The sequence below is a fragment of the Aplidium turbinatum genome, chromosome 5 (genome assembly GCF_918807975.1).
Source record: "Aplidium turbinatum chromosome 5, kaAplTurb1.1, whole genome shotgun sequence".
In the NCBI taxonomy this organism is placed as follows: Eukaryota; Metazoa; Chordata; class Ascidiacea; order Aplousobranchia; family Polyclinidae; genus Aplidium; species Aplidium turbinatum.
In genome coordinates, this window is record NC_137476.1 from 741,753 (window position 1) to 768,185 (window position 26,433).

At 35.2% G+C, this 26,433-nt stretch overlaps 1 protein-coding gene across 1 annotated transcript; it reads left to right on the forward strand.

The window, feature by feature from the left end:
* Positions 1-13,957: 13,957 nt before the first annotated feature.
* On the forward strand, positions 13,958-23,039 carry LOC145771379 (receptor-type tyrosine-protein phosphatase beta-like). Its single transcript, XM_082583135.1, has 9 exons — positions 13,958-14,167; positions 14,357-14,429; positions 16,046-16,136; positions 17,112-17,188; positions 17,280-17,400; positions 18,329-18,456; positions 20,761-20,918; positions 22,516-22,651; positions 22,740-23,039. The coding sequence occupies exons 1-9, from the start codon at positions 14,082-14,084 to the stop codon at positions 22,893-22,895; spliced, it is 1,026 nt and encodes a 341-aa protein (XP_082439261.1). The 5' UTR covers positions 13,958-14,081; the 3' UTR covers positions 22,896-23,039.
* Positions 23,040-26,433: the final 3,394 nt, after the last annotated feature.

Genomic DNA, 26,433 nt, shown 5'->3' on the forward strand with positions numbered 1-26,433 from the left:
GCACCAAAAACTACATCTTACTTGATTCCAATTTTAAATAACATAACATCAAACCATCAAAAAATTGCAATAAAATTGCTCATTTTTGAAACGCTTGAGCAAAATATTCAATCCAAAAAATATCTGGATTTTGAAAAAAATATATTTTATTATAAATCTCTGGCCGCCATAAAACATGGCTTTTTTAATATTCAAATGATTTTACTCGAAACGAAACTTGGTTGTTTTTATTGATTGGATGTATTCAATTGCTTGGTTGCATAATAGAGTTAATGGGAATATTGCATTTTGATTTATAACCAAACACCGAGCAACCGGAACAGAAAACATCAACAACATTTCATTACACAAAATTGAAATACACCAACAAAACCAGCACAATTCTTGGTTAGAAAACTCTAAAGCTGGTAATTCTGATACCTACAAGAAATTGTGCGCTCATAGTTGTTCCGCGTAATGCGCTGTGCTTCATCGATCAAAAACAAAAAAGTGAGTGTGATATCTACATGAAAGGTAAAGAAACATATTATTCGGTTTATTTGATTAAGTATTCGAATGGTACATATGCGCACAAAGCGGATTAACTTAATCAAATTTGACAGATTTAAATTTATTTTAACAATTACAAAAAACAAAAACTACATTGAAACAATTTAAAAAATTTCGAACGTTTTCGACATCACATGATGTCCTAAATTGTCCCTCTTCAAGAATTACATGCAGTAATTTTATCTGCATCTAAACAAATACAATGTTTAAATATTAAAGTTATCGATGGAAAAACACAAAACTGCGCAGTGCTTATTAGTTATTACTTACTAACTTAACACTCAACAATATACACAATAATCCAAAAGTAACCGCATCAAACGGCGTTACGCAGATCACATGTTGTGGTAAGTACAGATAAGCAAGGTGCAAAAAATAATTTTAAAATACACACAGCAAGAAAAACAATCTGCAAGCACACAATAGTCTGTTTACTAAAGAATTGTCAATTGTCTGCCTTTTCCCAATGATGAACTTATTATTTGAACATTGTAGTTTGTTCAGATGCAGATAAATCTACTGTATATTGCTGAAGACTTAATTGGTGGTAGAAAGTTTGAAGCTGCAGGTTTTCGTCTGACGCTCTTCAGGAGCTAATGTCAAAATAAAAGAAAACCTAGTTGTGGCAAAGTATTTACAGTAGGCTAATCAGAAGAATTAAAGAATCAGAACAAGAAAAGCAAAATGCAAATTTGGCTGATCTGAGTAATTCAAACTAACGAAAGAGCTTTAAGACATAAACGATGTATGTTATTTCTGAGGAAGACATTATGTGATGTCGAAAACGTTCTATGTGTAATTTGTTTCAATGTAGTTTTTGTTTTCTCTAAATGTTAAAATAAATTTAAATATGTTAAATCTGATTAATTTACTGAGCTTTGTGTACCTATGGTTCAACAAAACTAACTCTCTAGCAAAGTTCTATTCGAACTAATTAAGATACAAAGTTGGTGTATAAAATTCCAAAACAAAATTCACACTCAATCAATCAATGTTTTATTTGTCAGTAACAGGAACATAGGTACATGTTTGAAATATGCAATATACACAGTACAAAAGTTACACAAGTTCCCATACCGACAGGGAGACAACGAGACGACCATACGGTCTACTAGTCAATTGCCACCCTACGGAAATTACGATTTTGCCATTTAAAATAAGCTTACAAGAGAAAAATAATAATTGAAACGTTCCCGCGCTTCAACAACAGCATACGCACAAAAAAAAAACATATTGATGATAACGTAGGCCAAAACACAAAATTCCATGAAGCAAGCAGAGAATAATAAAGTTTCTGAAGCAACTGACAAGTTGGTTTCCATAACATATCACTTACGATGCACTGTAGCTTTGTAAAATTAACGTTTTGATCTCTTTTTTGAAACAATGAAATGATAAGTTTTTTAGCCTACTTGGAACCTCTGACCAGACCATTGGTCCCAATACCTGCATGGACTTCTTGCCAAATTCTGTGTTTGATCTGTTTATAAAATAATTGTTGCCTGTTTGATATCTTGTGTTATGCTGATGAATAGATGAAGCATTTGTAAATAAATCACAATACGTAGACGGATACTCATTCATACGAACTTTGTACATATGTTTTTTTATTTCAATGTTATGGTTTACTAACACTGGTTTACTAAACTTTTCATCAAACTTTCTTATCATTCATCTGATGATCCAATAGGATGCTCAGTGTGACAAAATATTTGAAACAAAGTAGACAATATTACACCAAATCAGAAAAATCAATTTATAAATATATACAGTAGAGCTTTCATCACACAGGTGTGGCTTCTTCAGTACAATCTTTGTCAAATAGAATCTATTTGAATAATTTAATTCTGTTTGAACTTTTTAAATTTAACTATACTGAAGAAGCCGCACTTGTGAGGCGAAAGCTCTATAAATTAATAAACTAATGTTTCTGATTTGGTGTGATATTGTTGACTTTGTTTGTAGTATTTAACCCTATCTTAATACGAGCTGTTTTCGTACGCAGAAAGTACGTCACGGCTATCTTGGCTATTTGGCAGCAGTGACCGAGTGGTTAGCGCGTTGGGCTCGCAGTCGAGAGCCTGCATGTTCGACTCCAGCCACCCGCACTTGCTGTTGTTTCTCTGGGCAAGAAACTTTACGATAATTGCCTCTACCCAGTGATCGATTTTGAGTAATGGGTAGTACCAAATTTAAGTCATAAGTAGAGTAGACAACCGGAAACAGACCTTGCAGTCGGCTGCAGCGTGGGTCAGGTGTACGTCGGAAGGCGTACACCGATGCATAGCGCTCAAGTCCGCTTTTTCGCAATGCAGGATAAAGATAGTAAAACTTGGCCCACGCTAATTAATCACTAATAACGAGAGCTATAAAAATCACAGAGCCAAAATATTTTACAAGATAATAGCCATGTGTATTGTGCGTATAAAAATTAAATTTTTAACCAACACATTTATTGAAATAAATTGTTTGAAATGAAAAAATGTCGGAAAGTCAGTTTTAATTATAATTTCCGGAAAATAGCTTCAAAATTGAAACTTTTGATTTATAACATTAATTAATACTAAACTAAGCAAAAAATTACTTGTGCTCATAAATATAAGCCATTTTTAGGCGTTTTTACATTTCAAAGTAATTGCACTAACATTTATATTGCATTAACACATATAACTAGCATTGCACAAAAAGGTCTAGCCACTGGAGACGAAATGCATATTGTGAAGGGTAGGAAGGTAGAAAAATGACCACTTTAGGTTCAGAAAATTCGCAAAGAATAAAAACTAAAAGTCAAGAAATTTTAGATTTGTAGCATATTTCCTTCTGTGAAATATTTCACTACTAGAGTGGGGCGTCCTCATAAAACCCCGTGTCGCTACAGATAGGGTTGAAGTTGTAATTTATCAATTTGTATTGCGAGGTGTTTTTCTTCACTTGCATAGTTTGGGATTTATGTAATAGGTCTACAAAAATGTATGCAATTATCTGCTTTTTAATACTCAGCGAACATACTTTTAACTGACATTTCTCTTCACTTACAAATGTTTCTAATTAGAGATTTAGGAATCAGTTGCAAATAAATTGATTGCTGATGCGTTGGGCTGTTATCAGATTTGTCGGGTACTATCATTTTGTAGATAGATCATAGCATTTAAACTTAACGATTCTGCCATTAAATATTGCCTTCAAGCTGCAGACTGTAGTAACATAATTCTCTGTCGTTTACTTCAGTTTACGTTTACTGAAATAAGTGACGGAACAGCCTTAACAGCAAGAACGAAATACAATCTCGCTGTGTGTGCTGTCAATGCAAATGGAGAAAGTAGTGTTCCCACAATTGTTTCAGGAGTTGAAACGGGTGAGTATTTTCTATAAACTGTTAATTCATAGCAATAAATGTCTAGTAAGTTAGTTAAAGAAAAACAACAATCAGCTTTTAGGCTTAAGTGCTTTCAATATTAAATTATTTCATTTTCAGGACCTGCACCACCAATAAACGTGAGAATTTCAAGCACAACAACAATTGAAGGCTTTGTTGAATGGGATGATGGTGATGCAAACGATGTTCAATCAGTTATTCATTATACTGTATATTATAAACCAACCACTGGCAGTAATGATAAAAAGGAAAGGACAACAACTGACCGCACCACAAATATAACAATCACTGAACTCCAATCCAACACTGAATACATGATCAGCGTTGTTTCTATTACGAACAATGACAAGAAAAGAAGTGATAGAAGTTCTTCAATACCTGGAACAACAGGTAGGATTTGTACTTCAATCACAAATTAAAGCAAAATAAAGTGAAGCATTAAAGCTGAGAATGAAAATATTTTAAAACCTAATTGCATAAAAACTTACTTCTTTGTTGTAACGCAACCATGCAACAAATAGATATTTTTCAACCTTGAAAACTTCAAGCCGAACTTCGTTTGTTAAGCCCAATTTGAAAGTATTGGAATTTTTTATGCCCAGGAATATTTTAGACAAAAATGGCACAGGGATAAAATGGCACTGAAAGAAACAGCATAAGAAAAACTAGCCCAAGAAAAAATGTCACAAATACAAGAGGAAAAAATGGCACTAACTTTTCCGTGCTTCATTTGGAATTCAAGGAGACACACCATTCACTTCAGACAGGTCTGTAGTGACATGGAGTTTTGTCATCACTTCAAGCAGTGGCACCTACCGTCTTGGCCGTCGACGTCATCTGGATGATGCTAGGGTCAACTAGAGCGTATCTCTTCAATATCTTCCTGAGTGCCTGAGCCAACTGTCAATGGCTGTCCCCCAGAACCATCAACCAGTGTGACTGATGAACTGTCGTTTCTTTCATCTCGTTGGACACCACTATCCTTCCATCTGGAAGTGTATTAAGGCACTTAGGCTGGAAGGAGCTACAGTCACTACCATTCTTGCACAAGATGCTGTAGACCAACCTCCTAAGAAGAAGCGGAAAAGGGTCTACGTTGAACAACAGCAACTCCTGTAGAACCTCTTTGAAAATTACTTCACATTGCCGGGAACACGTCAATAGCGCCGGTCACATTATTCGCTTTAGAGACTTCGAGTGTAACTTATGTGAAAATGATCTCTCTCCCTAAACTCCTGAATCTCTCACTCCAAGTTCAGCAAAGAATTAGTATTGTGCCATATTTTCCTTTTTTGAAGTTGTGCCATTTTTCTGTGCCCTTTTTTCCAGTGCCGTTTTTTTCAGTATCACATTTTCCTGTGCCATTTTTTTCGTTTATCGCCCAGGAGATCTCACAGGTAGATAGTGATTGAGGTTTTTGCAATGTTCTCGAGGAAATTGACCTATTTTGTAATTGAAAACAAGCTGATTGTAGAAGTTTTATCAATTATAGCGTTTCCAAGTAGTGAATATAGGAGACATTTGAATGTCAGTTAACAACTTTCATTTAGTTCCGACAGTTGGCTCTGTTAAATTTTTGTTAAACCTCTCACTTTTCACTTTTGATTGCCTCTCAGCGCAGCACAAGCTAACGTAATAATATCAACCTATTAAAAGAAGACAAATTATGATTTTAAGTAATTTTAGTAGAACAGTCTGCAATAGTCAAAAAAATTTGAAAAAGACTGGAAACTGTAACAAATCGGATGGCTTGACAATCAACGTACAGAAGAATGCTTGAGGTTATTTTTGTTTTAAATCGTGATCAACACGAAACAAAAGTATGATACTCTTAACCCTTTGAAGGTTGGGAGGGCTGTCAATTTAACTTTTTTGTATTAACAGTTGTATCTCTAAAACCACTGAGGCTGCGACTACGAGATTTCTTAACTTTCCTAACTTTTATTCACCTCTATTGAGCTGAAATTTTGAGCAAATAAAGGTTATAAATTGAGAGATATAAGGCATTTCTCAGCACATCCTCTGAAATATTTCATTCTCTATTGTTCAAACTTTTCCCACTAGCTGGATGAAAGTAATAAATTTGGCCCATGTCTCGATAGTCCTAACTGTTTCACAGCGTGAAGGGAATTGGCTGTATGTAAAATTATGTAAAAATTTTTAATCACAACATTGCAATGCATGTTCTTCATTACTCTACCCAAAAATAATGTGCAAACTGACGCTACAATTACAGTCATAAGTTACTTCAACATTTCAACGTATATGAGCAGTTCTAAAATTCACATAGTTTTAATTTTCAGATATGCTCAGCGTGAATAATTTTACAAATTGAATCCCAAATTTTGAAACTGTGCCTTAAAAAATAACAGAGATATCACTCCTAAAGCATAAGAAGAATTGACAGCCCCCCCCCCCAAACTGAGCAAGACTCCAGAAGCCTAACCTTCTAAGGGTTAAAAGAAATGAAGCCGATACAAGCAAAAAATATTGTAAATTATTTGCTTCAAATGTTTAGAGCTGCATCAAATCTACTTCATGTATGTGATATTTTTTTATACCCCACTGATAACTGGAATACGACAGGAAATGACGAAACTGTTTTCGTTAACCATACTACAAAACAAAAGATTTACAATGATCAATGAAATTCGATTTTATTTTCGCCTACATTATCAACAGCAAATTGAAACGAGGGAAAGCCAAAACAAATACCAAATTTGCATGTTTGTTGGCAGTTGGCTGTAGATTGGTGTGTAGGCTACTATTAGTATACATAATTTAAATGGTAGATGCTATAAATTTTTTGAAAGCACAACACAGTTTACCACAATTAGAAACGTTGCAAAGTTTATGCAAAAAATATTCAGTTGAATTGTAATTACACAGTTTAGTTTACATAGTTGTTGTTGTTGTTGACGAAATCTATGGCAGTTATCTATGCATGCCTAAGATGCATGCAATCTATGCCTGAGATGGCAGTTATTCACAGCAAATAATGTTTCTGCCAACGAAATCTTTTTTTTTTTTGTATTCACAAATGTAATGTGACTTAAGATTATGCTTTTAAGAAATTAATTCAATATCGAAGATCACATATAACATTGCATAACATGTACGGTATACTTTTGAAGTATAGTAATATGAGTAGGCCACTAATTCTGATAGATGACACCGGATCCAGCAAAATGAAGAATTGACATGAAAATTATGAGATAAGTATTCATATTAGAAATAAAAGAATTCATAATAAAGTTATCCATAATAGTGATAATCGAACAAGAAAATTTAACATTTAGTTTAAATTCATTATCGTGGACTTCACATTGGTGGGGTTGAAAGTTTATGATGTGAAATTTAAGCAATAGAAGAATTATCATGGATCCTGTAAATCTAAAAATATATCTGCAAAACAAATCAATGGGGATAACCTGCTCATAAATGTAGATTTTAAGTTCACAGTAAAATGTGGCTAAGAGCAAACTTGGATCTATGGACTATTGTAATTGAATTTAATTATAATTGAAAAATTTTTGTTGCGTAATGTACTGTAATTGCAATTTTAAAACATGTTGGCCCAAATTACAATTAGGGCCAACTGCATTATCAGCCCAACCAGAATGACCTTTTTCAAGACTTGATTACTTTTATGCCACAAAAGGAACTTATTAGGTAGGCACTTTCAAGTTTAGACTAAGTAGCCTATTTTGTATGATCGGTGATACTAGGTAGGCAATCAACACTTTCAATTTTAAATTAGGCATTTCGTATGATCATTTTCTTCATACTTTTTAATGACACTTAGCTAACTTGACAACTTGTCATTTTTCCACTTACCTACTGGTTCCTTTTATCAGGTTGAGCAAGTTCATTTTATAATTACAAAGTTTTTTTATGGATCTTTTTTTTGCGTTTGAGGCCTGCGCACTGCGCAGTACACGTTGTTACATCCAGGCGCAGCATCCAATGGATTGTGTATTCATCGAGCACTGTGAGGTCCACATATCTGTCCTGGGGTCGATATACAGGACATTGGTAGATAATGTAGTGTGCAGTTTGAAAATCTGAGCCACACTCACAAGATGGTAAATCGGCGAGGCCCCATTGGAACATGCTACTGTTGAAACGACCAACTCCAGTCCGCAGACGATTGAGCTTCACCCATTCCTTCCGAGGTGGTTCTGCTCCAGGTGGAGTGTTGGTATTGGGAAGGACTGTGAATTGGGTTGGTCTCGCAACTTCTCTCCATTAACTGTTCCAAACTTCGGAAATGTGGAAGTTGGATTTACAGATAGCTGCAGCATGTCTGGAAAACGTGCGTCGAGATTTCAAGCTCTTGAGCTTTTGGGAGTGTGAGTATGACAATCTGGTTGAGGGGGTGATCATCTCTTGACATAGCTTGTAGGACCAGACTGCGTATGTGGTTTTCCCTACGAAGTCTACCTGAGGCGATGCCTGATAGTACAGGCAGGAACTGTGGTCTAGTCCTAGATGCAAGGAAAATGTTCAGGTAAATAAAAAAAAAAAAATTGCTAACAGCTCAAGATGACATCTATTTTGCTTAGAAATGCATTAAAGCTAGTTGAATAGGTGTAAACACAATCCAAAACAGACATTTGCGACAGAAAGACAAAACAAAAAACAATGAAACAACGCTCGACAATATTTCCTAGACATTGTTGAGATCACAATGGTATCAATCTGTTGTTTATAATGACTTTGTGAGAGAACAAATAAGTGACAACCATTGTTAATGTACAGTTCTCTTTAGGCACCAATCAATTGTAACCTTGCTGTAAGCGATGTAGCCGTTACAATGTTTATTTGACTGAGTTTTGACCAATTCATGAAAGCAGCAAAGCAATTTTCTTCTCGCTTTTAAGCTTAAGACGATATGATTCCTGCTTGCATGGGGGTGTTTACATTGTGAAACACAAATTTAAAATACCTGCAACCTGGTTAATTGCATGTACTCAAAATCTCATATCCATTTATTTCAATAGTTTGCAACGTAGTGAGAAAGTTCAACATTTCATCTTCACCTGAAGACTCTACGACTATGATGACCATGGAATGGAGGAAACCCAATGGAGGAGATGATATTGATGGTTATTTGGTTGAATGGGTGGTCGCTACTGGTACAAATGGGAGTACTTACAAGGTCAACCACACCCCAGGACTTTCTACCTACCATAACACGGCACGTGATCTAATTCCTGGAGAGCAGTATGACGTCACTGTGACAGCTTTCAACTCTGCAGGAATGGGAATGAAGAGTTTTAAAAGCCACACGACAAGTTCGTTGTGTTGATGTTAAAGTTTAACAAAGTTGTGAACAGCTAGATCAAATTTGCTTTCAAATTTTTTATTCTACAGGACCTTCCAAACTTAATGACCTCATTGTGACGACATCATCTAGTGACATCACTTTAAAATGGAGTTCACCACAAGGATCCTCGGAATGGATCGTCATTGAATATGTAATTGCAGATGTTTTGTTGGTAAGTTCCCATCAAATTCATCAAAACTACTCGTGGATTTTTGTTCTTCCAAATTGCATCTTACGGAGAAATTGGATATTTACTGCGTAATAAGCTCCCCCGGCACTTAATGCACATTAACGTAATACAGAAAAAGGTAGTAATCCCATACTTGATACCAAGCATCGGGATATTAGAAATTGGTTTCTCGTGTTTAATACCAACAAGAATAGGATAGCCACTTCCCTTCAGCATCTGTGCCCCTCTCGATTTGTCGCGCACCGGTTAAAGATTTATTTCATTTACCTTAAGTCTCGAGTTGAACCAAAATTGTATGATTGGCAAGCAATTGCTAGATACGTATAAAAAAAAATTCTTGAAAACGTAATTTTTGCAGATAGAGACAACATTGAATGCTGTAAAATCTTCAGTATAATGACTGGACTTTTATTTTACTTCTTTGGTTTACAGAGGGCTAACTTATTACCTTCCAAAACTGTCTACACCATATCAAATCTTCAACCCGAAACTGAATATGACGTCAATATCTATACAACCACCACAAACATTTATGGGACAACAGAGGAAGGTGAAAGACATCAATTATCTGCAATAACGGAAAAGGAACCAACTGCAAGTTCTGAAACTTGTAAGAGTTTATGCACAATTGTTCAAAACTTGCTGTAATTTAAGCGATTTGTATGTAATGGTGTATGAAGCAAAACATGAGTGAAGTGCTGAACTTCAAGTACTGACTTCTATGGATTTCTCAACAGTAACATTTCCTAAACGAAACATACTGCATCGTAGGCCTACTATAAATATAATTGCTTGTCTTGCTGTAAGAAGGGAATAAGTCAAACAACTGATAAAACACCAATAAAAATCGTTTTAACCAAATATCTCACTTTTTGAAAACCCATGAAGTAATCGCCGTTTCTGTCATCCGATACGCAAAATATTTTGATACTTTTACTAATTTGTCGATTGATGCACACAACTGACAAGAAAACTTTTGCTTTTTATTCAACTTTAACGTTATTAGAACAAGTGTCGTCATACATTTTGGCCTTTTTGACTGCGCGTATTTCAGATAATTTCCAGTAATGCACTAACCGTTGTTAAAGTGAGACCAGGGCGTAAAGCATGCCGTCACCAGTTGACCGGGCTCATTCTGGGCATAGGCATGCAGCTGAACAATAAAATAGGGATATAGTAAAGGTTTGTAGAATTTTGTTTCATTTCGAAGATGTTTGCATGCGTTTTATGCTGTCGACCTTGTAAAATAGGGCAATGCAGTTTTGTATTTGAAGAGTGTAGTTAAAAATGCCTAAGTCACATTTTACTTACTTAAAGTTAGCATTGGAAAAGTGCTTGAAGCAATCACACAACGCTTTTGCAAAATTTTAGCACGTAAAAAGTGCAGAAGTCCGATTCTGAATGTCACAGATATCACTCTTCACTATTAAAACTACATTTTATTATTCTTTCCAAACTTCTCTCCTTATGCCACATATTGTTCATCGGGAGGTGTGGCTTTCCCATCTGAAACTCAATGAGAACATTTGAGTCAAAACAAAGAAAATGTTTCGTTTACCACAAGCAGTACAAGAATTGAGGCTTGAGTAATAAAAGATTTAGTTTAGAAACTTTCCTAAACCTTCAACTTTGAACCAAATACTTGGCCTTGCAACCCATTTTTCTTGTTGTTGTTGTCATTTGATGATGATGTTGTTTTTGTTGTCACTTTAAACTTGCTTCAACTGTTGCTTTCAAATTATAACTGTTTCAAAGTTTTGATTGATGGCATTTTCTTTTCGTTTCATAGTTCTGCAACTTCATTAGGTTATGGAAACTATTTAACACTAGAACGACGATAGCAACTTTATACCGTTAAAAACGGAAGATGGCGAAATCGACACCAATCCCTCTAAATCACGTGTTAAACGTTTATTTAAGCAGACATGTGTAGTTTGTTGAGAATCAAACTAAGTCAGGGCAAATAATTGTAAGTTCTTAAGTAAAAAATTGTAGTTTTGTTAATAGTGTCTTGACAGTTATTATTGCTGCGCGGGGCATTCCTTCTTGCATTCAATACTTTTCCCATCACCAGTGCCACATATTTTGCAGGTTAGCTTTCATCAGTGCTGGTAAAAGTTAAAGTATTATTGTTTCCAAACTACCCAACACATCTTCGTTGCATGTTGGGAGATCTAGGGAGTTCTTCCTTTGTTTTATTATGTATAATTTTTGCATGTTTGTCTGCAAATGCACTACTAGGCTCATCAACCAGTTGTAAAATAATCAAAAAGGTAAATTTTGCTTTCAAGACAAACAATTCGAACCAACTTGGATCTGACTTTTGTTAAAATCAAAAATTGCGTACCAAACTTTACTGGCTCATTTGGCATCATAAGCTTTGCAAATTTCTTTTGCCGTTAAACTTCAGAAATTTATTTTATTTCCGCAAAAAAATCCCTTTTAGAAAGTATTTTGAACTTTATTTCTTGCTTCAAAAAAACTCAACCGGTTGAATTTTGCCCTATATTCCCCTGGCAAATTGCAAAGCTATAAATGCTTTTAGTTTTTCCAAAGTCAAAAAAAGTCTAACTTACTTTTTTGGCTTCTCCTAAGGTGTAGGCCCTATGCTTGTTTATTTTTTAACACTGCATTTACATTGAACCAATGCCAACATTTCTAGGAGCTTCTAACAAATCTAGGTTGAAGAGCAGAGTTGGTTGACCCCAGGTTTCGCACGCACAATGTTAGGTGGGTTAGTACGGACAGCTCAGGCAGACAACAGAGGCACCCAACCCAGACAACCACTTTATCTGGCTTAGATCTTTACCAAATTTGGACGAGATAAACTGGCTGTCTGGGAGCTTTCTGCGTTTACTGAAAATGTCACTGAAATTGAAGTCGTTTCTTCTTCGTCATCATCAAATGAGATGTTTGAATCATTAAGATGTTATAGTTGTTTTTCATCACTTTGTTTATGGGACCCATTATTGCCAGACTCCTCCTGCAGCACAGAAATTACTTTTCCAAAGGAATATATTGAGGGCATGCTACTCGTATAAATTATAAAACCTTTATCAAATGGAACACTTTCAGTTTACCCCTTCGTGATGTAAATTACCTCCAACCTAGTTTGACATGTGTCTATCTATTTGTCAAGAAATTGAACGTTAACAAATTGAATATTTTGTGAAGTGCTTTTCTAATTTTTCTGCTTGTAAAATACGTTGCAGCAAAAATTATCCGAAACCGTTCTATTTAAATTTATCTGTTGTTATTCTTTTGTGATATCAATGATAACACAGTCTGAGTACCGGTAATGTAACCAAACCCAGCTGGTGTCGACTTCCACACCTCAGTTGTTAGAGGTATATATGCTGATAAACAACTTATTATTATCACAATGTTTATCAACACGGTTTAAAAGTTAAGCTAGTGCAATCATATGAAGCTACTGAAGCTCTCCTGGCAGTAGGAGAACAAATAATTGCAAAATTCAGATGCCGAAAATAATAAAGTGTCGGTTTTGGCAACTCCGTGGTTCTAGTGTTGAGGTATCATAAAAAATATTCAATGTTATTTCTTTCCACACTCTAAAATATTTATATTCATCAGTGATTGTTGGACTTTCTGTTGGGATTGTTGCTCTTGTTGTCATTGCCATCTTGGTGGGAATGAATTGTTATCAAAAAAACCAAAACAAAGGCAGCCAGAGGTAGGTAAACTTATACAACTGCAATTAGTATGAAATGGAATTCTGGAGCTCAATATGTCATTCCAGGGCAATTAATTAACCAAAACATCACTTTCTAATGTACACAAGAGTATGGCCAAGGCTAGACCTTGATTGTTGATTGTTTCGCCACTTCGCCAATTTGCTTTGCAAAAACAATCACTTGTGTAACAAAACAATCACTTGTGTAACAAAACAATCACTTGTGTAACAAAACAAAATAATAGTTTCTCTTCAATGAGGAAAAATTAAAGAAGTTTTCCTGAATAAGATGGATATCAGAAATATTTGAAATATGGCGAGAAAAAGTTATTTCACAAATCGAAGCTGCAGACTTTCGTTTGACTCTCTTCAAGAGTTTGTTGTCAGAATAAACTACCTAAATGTAGTGTAGGCTATACTGTACACTGTACAGTAGTATTTATTGATAGAAAGAAAAACGAGAAACGAAAAGAAAAAAATTGGATAAACAAAGAGCAATTTCATATTAACGAAGGAATTTTAAGTTCATAAACGAGTTCATTTTGGTGCATAATTCTACATCAAAAGATGTCAACGTTGATTAGCCAAAATTGATTTTTGTTTTTCTTCTTGTATCTATAAATAACTCAACGCATTCACGTTGATTTGTTCTAGCGAAAGCTCCTGAAGAGATTCAGACCAAAAGTAGTGCAGCTTCGAGCAATGATAAACTTTCTCCTCGCTATATTCTAGATCTGTACCTCAACCAAATCTTCAAATAATTTAATGACGCTATGATAAAAATCGCAGCTTATTAGAAAGTATAAAAAATAAAAAAGTAAAAAATAAAATGGAAAAATGAACAGCCTCAAGAAATAATAAAACTATCCCTTCAGTCAATTTTTGTTACTCATAAGACAAACAAAGTTTTTGTAATTTTTCTTCTTCATGTAGAGACAACTTTATGAACTTATCTGATGTTTCCACAAAGAACGCAACAAATACTTCCTCAGAGAGCTTGAACTCAGCTGGAGATATCCGGACAAACAGGTTATTGTTACCAAACAGAACGTGTTTGAAGTTTTATTGATATTACGTAGATGTAATGATTTATTCAGATTTTTGTACTTCACAAAACTTTTGCAATAATGAGAACGAATTTCTATAATAATAAAGTGCAAGAATTTGTTTTGACACGTTAATAAAGAACATAAGCTCGCAAACAATTATCTTATGCAGAAAAGTTGATCTAAACAATTTCAATGACTACATGAAGTCAATGACGACAATGAAGCTCACAGCTGAACATCAGGTAAAATGTTGCACGTGTTGAACACTTTTTTGCACAACATTTTGAGTTTTGATCTTTCCGTGACATGTTTTGTGTGAACGTAAACCTGCTTTTTTACATAACAACTTAGTAATTTATTGTCACAAATATTTGCCTGCAACAAACGTGGTTCTACACCAAGTCAAAACGACTGTTATATATCTTTGAACGCTCTCATCGGTCGAACTGTTTGTGTGTTTTCAATCTGTAAGTCGCTGCAGCAGATGAGGTGTTTTGATCGGTAAACACTTTAACATGAGATAATTTTCACTGCAGCATTGTGATCCTTCTAGCACAGCCAGAGGTTTGACTCTTGCTTTCAATGTTGTTTGTTTATTACAGTAGAAAAATAGTAATGACAGTGGTGGGAATCGAACACACGTCATCGAAATTAATAATTTCCTAACGCTTAAAACCTCTAGGCTAAGCTACCGACGGCGAGAAGTTCGCTTAATTTACTTTCTAGCGTGCGTGAGTCACATGACTGCAATCAGCTGGGTTAACCCTATCTGTAGCGACACGGGGTTTTATGAAGACGCCCCACTCTATTTGTGAAATATTTCACAGAAAGAAATATGCTAGAAATGTGAAATTTCTTGATTTTAGTTTTTGGTCTTTGCGAATTTTTTAAACCTACACTCGTCATTTTTCTACCTTCCTGCCCTTCACAATAAGCATTTCATTTCAGGTGGCTAAACATTTTCGTGCAATCCTTGTGATATATATCTAAATGTTAGTGCAATATAAATGCTAGTGCAATTACTTTGAAATGTAAAAAAACCCAAAAATGCCTTATATTTATGAGAAAAAATAATTTTTTGTTTAATTTACCATTACTCTATGTTAGAATTCAAAAATTTCAATTTTGAAGCTATTTTCGGGAAATCAGAATAAAAACCAACATTCTGACGTTTGTTTTTTGTTTTTTCATCTCAAATATTTTATTTCAATAAATTTGTTTGGTAAAAATTTAATTTTTATACGCAAAATACACATAAGTACGGTATTATCTTGTAACATATTTTGGCTCTGTGATATTTATAGCTCCCGTTATTAGCGATTAATTAGAACGTGGCTAAGATAGCCAGTGACGTGCTTTCCGCGTACGAAAACAGCTCGTAGAAAGGGTTAAATCTTGCCTTCTGATTGGTTGATAAGCCTCATCTGCTGCAATGACCTGCAGATAACGAATACGACAAACGTTCAGCTCTCGTTTATCATCAAGCCGAACCGGTTCCCGAATATCTTCGTATCCTGGAAGGGATATGTAACTTCATGGAACAGGTTTAAAGCAACAAGCGCAATAACAAAGCGCTGCATCAAATTGCATATTATTTCTTTGTTTTTAAATTCGGGAATCGAACCAGAATTTGCATGATTGGAAGGCGAACGCCTTATCTGCTGTGCTATCTTACCGCTTTTATGTAGCAAATCATACACATATGCTCTGCTTAACTATTCGCTGAGTGGCAAGAACTTTTTTAATCTTACGTACCTTTGTACTTGTAGCGTTTTTAAATTTCGTTTCTATATATTTTTCTACTACTTCTTAATGATTCTGCTGTGATGTTCATTCAATCATTTTTTAATATTTTCAGACTTTTGTTTCTGTTGGAAATGAACAATCTACAACATCTGCTACACTTGAAGTCAACTCTCCCAAGAATAGATACACAAATATATTGCCATGTAAGTAGGATATGCACTAGAATGAACTGATGGCAAGGTTTTGAAAATAGCCGAATTGGCATCACACCCTTTCTTTAACGTTGTCTGGGGTAGAGGGTTTATCCTTGTACCACCACAAAGATACCCTGATGCATCTATTTGTTGTCAATGCCTTGATTTTGATCAGTTACCGGGACTCACCTATATAAAGACGTAGCCTACATTTGGCATTCTGAATCACAAAAATCTCAGTAATTGCTCACGTAGCAGTCCTTGCGTCACCCAGCAGCAGGCACAGTGCTGCGTAATTACCATTGCGCGGCATATTTGGTTATAACAGTGTATTATGCCTTTACACTACAAACCTATTGTACTATCATGTGATGAAAATGACAAATTTTGCAACTGAATTCTAACACGCAAACATATTAGTTTGTCAAAGATTTTGTAGATCGCCTTACACGTATGCCAGCTTGTATTGGTGACAGTGAACTTGTATGCAAGAAAAAAACAGCAATTTGTCTTCAAGTAAAACTTTACTAAAAGCTATCAAAGTGAAAACAATATAATTGTTGGCTTTAAAGTAAAGTTAGATTAAAAATTGGTCCTACAAACACTCATCTCCTTTCATAAGTGCCATTCAATCCATCTTCGCCGTGTTTAACTTAAAAAAAATGACTTTTTAATATTTTGGAATTAGAACGTTAAGTTTAAGCACGTATTGTCGCATGAGTGTTGAACTCTATTGACTTTCATTTTAGATAAATATTTGTCTAAGAACTTCAACTTTGCATTCAACAACAAGTTATAAAGTTTTTGTATGAATTGTAGAAGTACTGCATAAGTTTGTGAACTCATTCAACATTCAATTTCCATCTTCATTGTCACTCCCAGCATTACTGATGACATTTTTTAAGTTGAAATTATTTTATCTTGACATGGTTAACAATTCACCAGACTCTAACTAAGCTGATTTGATTATCTCATTGTTTTCAGATGACTCTGCAAGAGTGAAACTTTCAAATCTATACAACAAATCTGGTGGTGATTACATCAACGCCAGCTTCATTCCAGTGAGTATCGATGTACAGTAAATATTACACTTAAATTCTTAAATCAATGCCTTTAATGTTTTAAAGCTTTTCAATTCCTTGTATTATTCAGGGAGAAAACCACAACAAAGAATACATCGCCACTCAAGGACCATTGGCAAGTACTCGTGATGACTTCTGGAGACTTGTGTGGGAGCAGAACAGCAGAGTGATCGTTATGCTTGTTGATACTGGTAAGTTGATATTCAAAATCTTAGCTTAGTTACAGATTGTTGGTAACGTTGCTATGTAGACCAACACATGCTGTTGAACAGCAGTATACCATACACCACAATTATGTAAACATTATGCAACAAAGTTTCTACAAATTTATTTATGTACAAATGTATGTAATTTTGCTTTGTAGACAACACTTGCCATACTAATTTGCAAATGGAAAAGTTACAGTATATGCGTTGAATTTTCAACAATTGCTAAATTCCTCGTTTCATTACATTGTTAAAGGTGATGGAATGCCAGGGTAGCTTTGTTTTGCGTTTTGTTTCTACCATGCATTCCGTATGGTGCCAAGAAATAAATTGCTCCTCCCTTGTTTGTTTTCTTCTCAACCATAGGAGCTAGCCTAGTTAGGTGAATAAAATTTTAATAGTTTTATCAATCAAATCAATTATCTGACTATCCAGAAAGCTTCGATGTCAAGATTATGTATTTTCTTATTCAACAAAAACAAATGTTGGCACATATGGTTTATACTGTACCATGTAATGCACTGTATGATATGTTTTTCTTTTGACTGATTCTTGCTAGCAGTAACAGAGGCCATGTCTTACTAGCTGAAGATGAAAAGAAGTCATGTGGGCGACCGGTATAGCGATGATAATGATGATGTTCATATCATTAGGTCATCACAACTTTTTAATTTTCGATTAAGTTTAGCCTACTGTTTTAGTTTTAGCAATATGAACAATGAACATGCAGCATGAAACAACAAAAGTGAAACGTTGTTCTCGCAAACGTGTGTACAATATAGGCTACATTACGCTTATGGGCAACTTTAGAACAATCATTCTCACCACAATTTCATTTCACATAAAAAAAGTGAATATTGTGTTCTAAAAATATTGCAATGCTATAATTGTTCATTAATTTATTTGTGTGCAGGTGAAAGACTTTGCGATCATTACTGGCCTGCTGAAGGGAGATCAATAAAAGTCGCTGATATGAGCTTATCAATGACGTCACTAGATCAAAAGAGAGATTGGACTGTGCGAGAAATGAAGTTGTGCAAAGTATGAAATTATTCCAACAAAATAGATCCAAGTTGTACTCCATTGTGAATACAATAGAACTGTACTGTAGACATGGTGAAATTGTGCATACGGTAGAACTGTAGCCTACTGTAGACATGGTGAAATTGTGCATACAGTATAAAGTAAATTATTGTTTTTATTAACTACCTGCTTTATGGCAATGCACTTCACATCTTTTATTTGCATTTTTCCCCTGCTGTTTTGTTTCCCCATTTTAGTACTGTAATTAAAAATTTATTTTTGCAGAGTTGTTGGATTAAATATTGAAACTTTGTCTCCACATTTCAAGCTTTGAAGTGTTCAAGGTTTTTGAAACTTGTTGCCAAAACTGCAAATCAAGTTTGGGAGAAACGTTGATATCGACAGCTGCTATATAAAACAACTCTATTAACCGTTAATACCTAAACTCATATACAAATATAAATTTAAATGCTAGTTGGATATTCTTGCGTTAGCTACTGACACTCAACAATTTGGAATTATTTTTTTCAAAATTTTTTTTTTTAATAAATGGGTGTATTACTATCAGCGAACATGGAGAAGTACAGGTGAAGGGAAATTTGTTGTTTTTTGTGCAATATGCGCTGGGATGGATAAAAGAGTAATCAAAGCCACTAGGAAAACAAATCAATAGCCTTTTTTTTCTTTAGTCTGAACCTTAAAACATTTCACTAGGCTAACACTCACAATAATGTTTCAACAAAATTTTATTGAAATACTATTGTGAGTGTTAGCCTGGTGAAATGTTTTAAGATTCAGACTAAGAAAAAAAGCTATTGATTTGTGTTCTTAGTGACTGCTTTCTGTATTAGGCAGATTGCCCATTTGAGAAAGTGTCATAGTACCAGATCACCTTTTCCAGATAGTTTTTCCCACTTTTGATCAAACTCCCTGGTGCTTATTGTGCTACCACGCCAACGATATAGGTTTAAATGCTATATTTTCTAATATAAAAAAGTTGCAAGTATTGATTGTGACAATTTTCTTCCCATGATATCTTGTCAACGCTTTTTTGTTTCTGATTTCGTGTGTTGCTTGGTTAGAAGCAATCTTTCTCGTCTTGACCGCTGGAAACTCTTGTACAACAAGAGTTTCCAGCAAAACTTCGTCATCATTAGATACAGTTACAATATAACGTCACCCTCTCTGGTGGTTAAACAATTAATTTGCAACCCCTGCATTATTTATGTCATCAAGCGCACTAATTGATTCTAAAGCTGTCAGAAAGTGTGTTGACGTATTTATTACGGTAGCTAAAACTTGCTTATTCCTTAAAGTTTCGTTTTTGAATATTACCAACAACAATTTCACAACTTTCAGAGTCTAGCAAACAACCACTGCTCACACACACAACATACAAGCGAATGACTTGGATCTGTAGCAAGTCCACTGTTACGACACAAACCTACTACTCCGGCAGCTAGATTGCTTTCTTAATTTTTAATTGTGCTGACGTTGAATTTGCGTTGCTTTTTTTTCTCCGTGACCTGGCCTGCCTGTGGATCCATATGCTTTACTCTTAATTGTCGCTTCTGCCGGAAGCCGTTGTCTGTGGAGAGACCACTCACCTTTTTGTGTTGAAATTTAGTATTGGTAAAACAAGCGAGATAGGATTCCAAGACGCTTTTACGATATGCGTATACTTTGAATTTAACCGTTGTGAAGAATTATAAGTGCGTATAAAAAATCAAATTTTTATCTCCGCCTCTGATTCAATAAATAAAAAAATAAAATATTGCTAGTTATGGTTGTGAAAGGAAGAAAAAGGGATTGCAGGTAAGCATTAAGCTCCTACTCCTGTGACCACTACCTGCAAGGTGCATTCGCAACATTTAAACATGTTGCTGAAACGAACGTTAGCTTACGAAAGTAGAACGTTGTGAAGTTATGACGAAATAACGGTTTTAGGCGTTTATCTAATTTAAGCATTACCTGAAATGAACTAGAAATTGGGAAATTTTTTTAATATACGTCATCGTAGCCGTTGTATAGCATCTGAACTATTTATATACTTGTAAATAAAAGATATTATGAAAAAGTTGTTTGAAGTTGCTTCGTTTAAATTTCTAGTTTATTTCTGCACATTATGTTAAATGACGTGTTTTTGCTTGGTTTTAACAAAATTCATTTCTGGAAACGGTTGAAAGTCAAACTTGTTCCAATCTTTGTGACTACTTATGATTTTGGATTGTTGTTAGTCTGATATTGTCCCTGGATCTATAAATTCAAAATACTACAGTTTCTTTTGATTACTTGCAGCAAGATCAAAATCATGTTATTCAGGGAGCAGAGACACGACGCATCAGACAACTTCAGATGACGGATTGGCCTGACAGCGGGTTGCCTCAATCAACTGAATATTTGGTTCGATTTGCTAGTGATGTTCGTCGAGTGATTGAAGGGAAACCAGACGCTGATGGACCAACAATCGTGCACTGCAGGTTTGGAGAAGGACATATTGTGTTGTGGAGAAAGCAGAATGGAAGTATATGCACGATGATGCAATTATAATAAGCTAAACAATCTTTTTTGATGTTCTAGTATAGCGTAGCAAGTTTTCAGTCAAAGAAAGATTTGATCAAATATTACATTTACAGAACAGTAAAATAACAACAAAAAACACAATTCATTTCATTTCAACTTCACAAACTGGTTAATGAAAAAAAAAAGTTGTCAAGGTCACAGAGTGAAATAAATTGCTACGAGTCTGCTGTATGTTTCACCATGACTGAGAATGATGAGTGGGTTTGTAAAAAGAAATATGAAAGAAAGCGTTGTGGTATCGTCGAGAACACAGAAGAGATGCAAAGCGAGAAGTGCATCGGAATAACCTCTGTTCATTGTCATCACTGTCTAAAGTCTAGACAGGCTTGATGTCTGAGGTTCTCACATTCTCCAACAAATTGGTTGGTTGAAACAAAATTTGATGAGTTGTCGATGTGCGAAGCACAATGTGAAGCACATCATTGAGAAATGCGATGTAATCGGGAATTTCTGAAAGGCAAAATGCGCAGCAATAGATGTTTTCTTTTAAGCTAAGAAATCTAATTTCCGCGTACGTACTTTCCGCAAGATGAAAAACTGTCAGGTTTAAAGTTGAAAAAGGTCGGTTTTTTATTCTAATTTCCCGAAAATACGTTTAAAATTGACCGCATCGAACTCATATTTTTGAATTATAACTTAGAGTAATGCTAAACTGAACAAAAAATACTTTTGCTAATAACTATAAGGCAGTTTTGGGCGTTTTTACATTTCAAAGTAATTGCACTAACATTTATAATCTAGCCTATGTTATTTGTTTGCCCAAATCTCAAGCGCCTAAATATGTCTGAAAAACTGCATGCAAATGTCTAGCCACCTGAGACGAAATGCTTATTGTGAAGGGCAGGAAGGTAGAAAAATGACCAGTTTAAGTTTAGAAAATTTGCGAAGAAAAAAACTAGAAGTCAAGAAATTTCACATGTCTTGCATATATCATTCTGTGAAATATTTCACTACCAGTGTGGGGCGCCCACGTAAAACCCCGTGTCGCTACAGAAAGGGTTAAGAAATGCGACATAATAGGCAAATTTCCGTAAGAATTTTCAAATATGTTCTCAACGATGGCCATAAGTTTACTTCAAAACAATTGTTAACCACGGTCTTTATACAAAAAGTCCAACAATTACAAAATTAACAAATTAGATAAAAACAAAATTAACACCTCCACAGACTTCAACTCTATAACAAATTTCTTTTTTATTGCTTTTTGTCAATTAACAGAACTTTAATAATTTAACACTACATAAAATAATGGATACAGGTTTTGTTATGATAAATACAAGATAGTTGGGTATCACATGGAATACTTTTGAACAGCATTAATGGTGCGCGTACCAAAACTTAAAAACCACTGAAATGCATGCATTATCAGCTTTCAATTAATGACTCAGATAATTATCTTGTAGTATGAAAACCGATATCATTTAAGTAATTTCAGACACTATATTAGCATTCATTTGTGATTCCACAAAAACCAATAATCTGTTTTGTTTTCAGCGACGGCTCAAGTAGAAGTGGAACCTTCATTGCAATCGATCGTTTGCTTCAACACATTGAGCGCCATTCATTTGTTGATATATTTGGAATTGTTCATGAGCTGAGAATGCACAGAATCAACATGGTGGCCACTCAAGTAAGTCTGGTGGTTGACTATTTCCATCGTGTATTCTGTAACCACTACTTTGCATGTGTTTTCTTTGAACCAACTATTTTTATTGCAGTCTCAATACATTCTTCTGCATCAAATTGTCCTTGATGTCATCAACAAAGCCCACAACACTTATGAAGAAGTTGGACAAGTGTACGTGAACACTACTCGTCAATCTGCACAGGCGGCTAACATAAACCTGGCATATCAATATGATGTGGTCGTCTAAAGCTGTCAATCTGTTTGCTTGTGTTTCACTCAGAAAACCTTATCCGTGATGTATTAATTCAATCGAGTATATATTGCATTTGAAACATTTTCCCAATCTACAATAATATCTAAAGATTTCAACAAGTTTGATTATGTTTTACTCATTAACCCTATCTTAATACGAGCTGTTTTGTATGCGGAAAGCACGTTACTGGCTATTTTAGCCCCGTGCTAATTAATCGCTAATAACGGAGCCATGAAAATCACAGAGCCAAAATATTTTACAAGATAATAGCCATGTACGTTGTACGTATAGAAATTAAAATTGTACCCAACAAATTGATTGAAATAAAGAGTTTGAGATGAAAAGTCGTCAGAAAATTGGTTTTTATTCTACTTTCCCAAAAATAGCTTAAAAATTGAAATTTTGAAATTGTATAACATAAAGTAATGCTCAACTAAACAAAAAATTACTTATGCTCATACATTTAAGGCATTTTTGGACGTTTTTACAACTAGTTTAAAGTAATTGCACTAACATTTATATTGCACTTACATTAAATTTAATATATACTGTATCTAGCATTGCACGAAAATGTCTAGCCACCTGAGACGAAATGCTTATTGTGAAGGGAAGGTAGGTAGAAAAATGACCAGTTTAGGTTTAGAAAATTCGCAAAGAATAAAAACTAAAAGTCGAAAAATTTCACATTTCTAGCATATTTCCTTAGAAATATTTCACTACTAGAGTGGGGCGTCCTCATAAAACCCCGTGTCGCTACAGATAGGGTTAACTTCCATCACTAATATTTTGATTTTATCAAAAAGATTTCTCATCTAATTTTCCCCACTCATGTAATCAAGAATTTATAGAAGCATGGAATGCAAAGTTAGGCTTATGCGTAGAGATAGCTGTGCTTCAGACATGAGTTTATTCTTTTATTGTGCTTTCTATTTCTTGTATTATCTTCTTCGTTATGCTTATAAACTTAAAATTATATCAATCATTGATTGCTCAAATTGGCTTAAGGGTTTGAAATCGCGTAAAGTGAATCCTCATCAGTGTCATCAAATAATGCACTAAGCCTTGTAGGCCTACTCGTTTCCAATGCATTTATGATGTTGCAGTATTCGCTTTAGTGTTATGTACAGTATAAATGTTTACATTACTTTCACTTTGATTCAAATTTTTGTTTGGATTGTTTAAATAGTTGAAATTCCTAGACTCTTTGGCAGTGTATCATTTTCAAACTTGGTTTAAGAACAAGTAGTACTTTCCTACTGATCTTGTTGAAAATGGTATTTGAATGAAAAACACGTGGCAACACTCAAAAGGTAGTTTCGTATCCAGTGATTTTGAACATCCTTGCATAGACAGCAATCCACCAAACAAAACGCTCCTTATAATAATATGCTACTATATTTTAAATAGTAACTTGAAAATATGAAAATGTTGACCCTAATTGCTTTTCATCCATTCATTCTTGGCATGTTGCTAATAGGCCTACATAAATGTTGTGTAATTTCAGTTTAGTTCACTCTCGACCTGCATTCTTTCCAATTAAGTTCGGGCATGTTGCAGCATTTCAACTATTATTCAATTTCATGGATCCTACCTTAATCAGTGTTTTTAAGAGCACTTTATATTGCGTCACTAATTTCAATAAATTTCTCACCTCTCGGTTTGCGATGGAGCGGTAGCTGCAAGATTGACTATATATGTACCACTCTGCTTGTATGAGGTAGAACACAACGATAACGTTGCTGTATCTAGCAAATGGAATAATTCTCTGCCAACAACTATCGGAAACTTCACTCTGTCATCCTCGGTAACTGGCCTTGTGTCAGTGGCTCAAAGCCTCTGTAAGTATGACAAACTGCCAGGATTAAACTTCCCAGTCCGAAGATAAAAATTAAATCAATCAATTTTCATACATATGGACTTCTTGGTTAAAAAAACAGGTAATTTTGCATAAAACTGTAGGCCTATTGTTATAGTCGTCATTTTATTTACGTTGAATATATGTAACTCGTGACCAGCGTCACTACATAATCACAGTTCAGCGTTTTCTGGTACAGACGTTGGAATTGATTACCACCGCACTGCGCGTGTAATCAATTGAGCGTTCTGTACCACGTTCCTTAGTTGATTATTTTGCGTTTCTTTCTTGATATATATTGAGTTGTTTTTGTGCACATAAGTCAGTAAGTAACAAGAGGTAAATGGTTTTCTCACTTGGTTGGCTATCGCTACAATTATTATTGTTTATTTTATATTAAACGTCTGGAAATACAACAGACATTTAACTGGCGTCGTTGGCAGGATCTTTACAGAATTTCTACAGGATTTTAGAAACATGGAGAAACTGATCGAAGTCCTGCAACAACAAATTGCCAACCAAGAACGCCAAACGAAGGAACAAATTGCCAACCAAGAACGCCAGACGAAGGAGCAAATTGCCAGACAAGAAGAACGTCACCGAAAACAAGAACAACGTCACCAAGAACAAGAACAACGTCACCAAGATCAGACGAAACTACTCATGGAGCAACTACGAGAAATGCGAGCCCAAACTTCAAGACCACAACCAACAACAATACAACATCAGGTATCTTTACCTAAGTTCGTAACGTTCGATGCCACCACTGAACTGTGGGCAGACTATTGGAAGAGGTTTAACACCTTTGTAGCAGCACATTCAGTCGCACAAGACAAAATGCCGCAGGTTTTTCTCACCAATCAATCACCTACAATCTACAAGATGTTAACAAATTTGGCTGCGCAGGAAACAAACACAAAAGAAGTCAACGATCTGACCATGACGGAAATTACAAATTACATGGCTCAACAATTCGACCCAAAACGCTTCATCGTGAGAGAGCGATTCCGTTTCTGGAGCGAAATGAAGCGCAAGCCCGGTGAAACAGCTCAAGAACTAGCCATCCGCATACGCCAGGCAGCTGCCACCTGTGACTTCTCATCCATTTCAAATCCATTGGACGAAGCTTTACGTACTCGTTTTATTTGTTCAATAGGTAACGAGGCGGTGCTTAAGGCGTTATTCAAAATCAGAGCTGATGAACTTACTTTCAAACGTGCGGTGGAGGTTGCATCAGAAACCGAAGAGGCGGCCAAGGTGGCCAAAGAAACTGTTTACGGCACTCCACCAGTACCAGTTGCGAAAGTAAGGACCATCAGCAAACCTCCAAAAACTAGGCAACTTACAGGTACTTTCTTTTCTTCTAAAAATAAAGAATGCTATCGCTGTGGTAATTCCAACCACAACGCCAATGACTGTAGGTTTAAGAAAGCCACCTGCCATTTCTGCAATATTACGGGACACTTAGAGAGTGTTTGTCGAAAGAAAGCTAGACAGTTCAAACCTTCTAAGGTAAATTGTATCGAGGAAATTAACATGCTTTCTAGTTCTTGCAGAAAACCTCGAAATTCAAAGTTGGAAGTACCGATCTCCATTAATTCGGTAACCACACACTTAGATCTGGACACTGCTACAAATGGAAATTTCCTTTCCAACGACGTCTGGACTCGGGTAGGC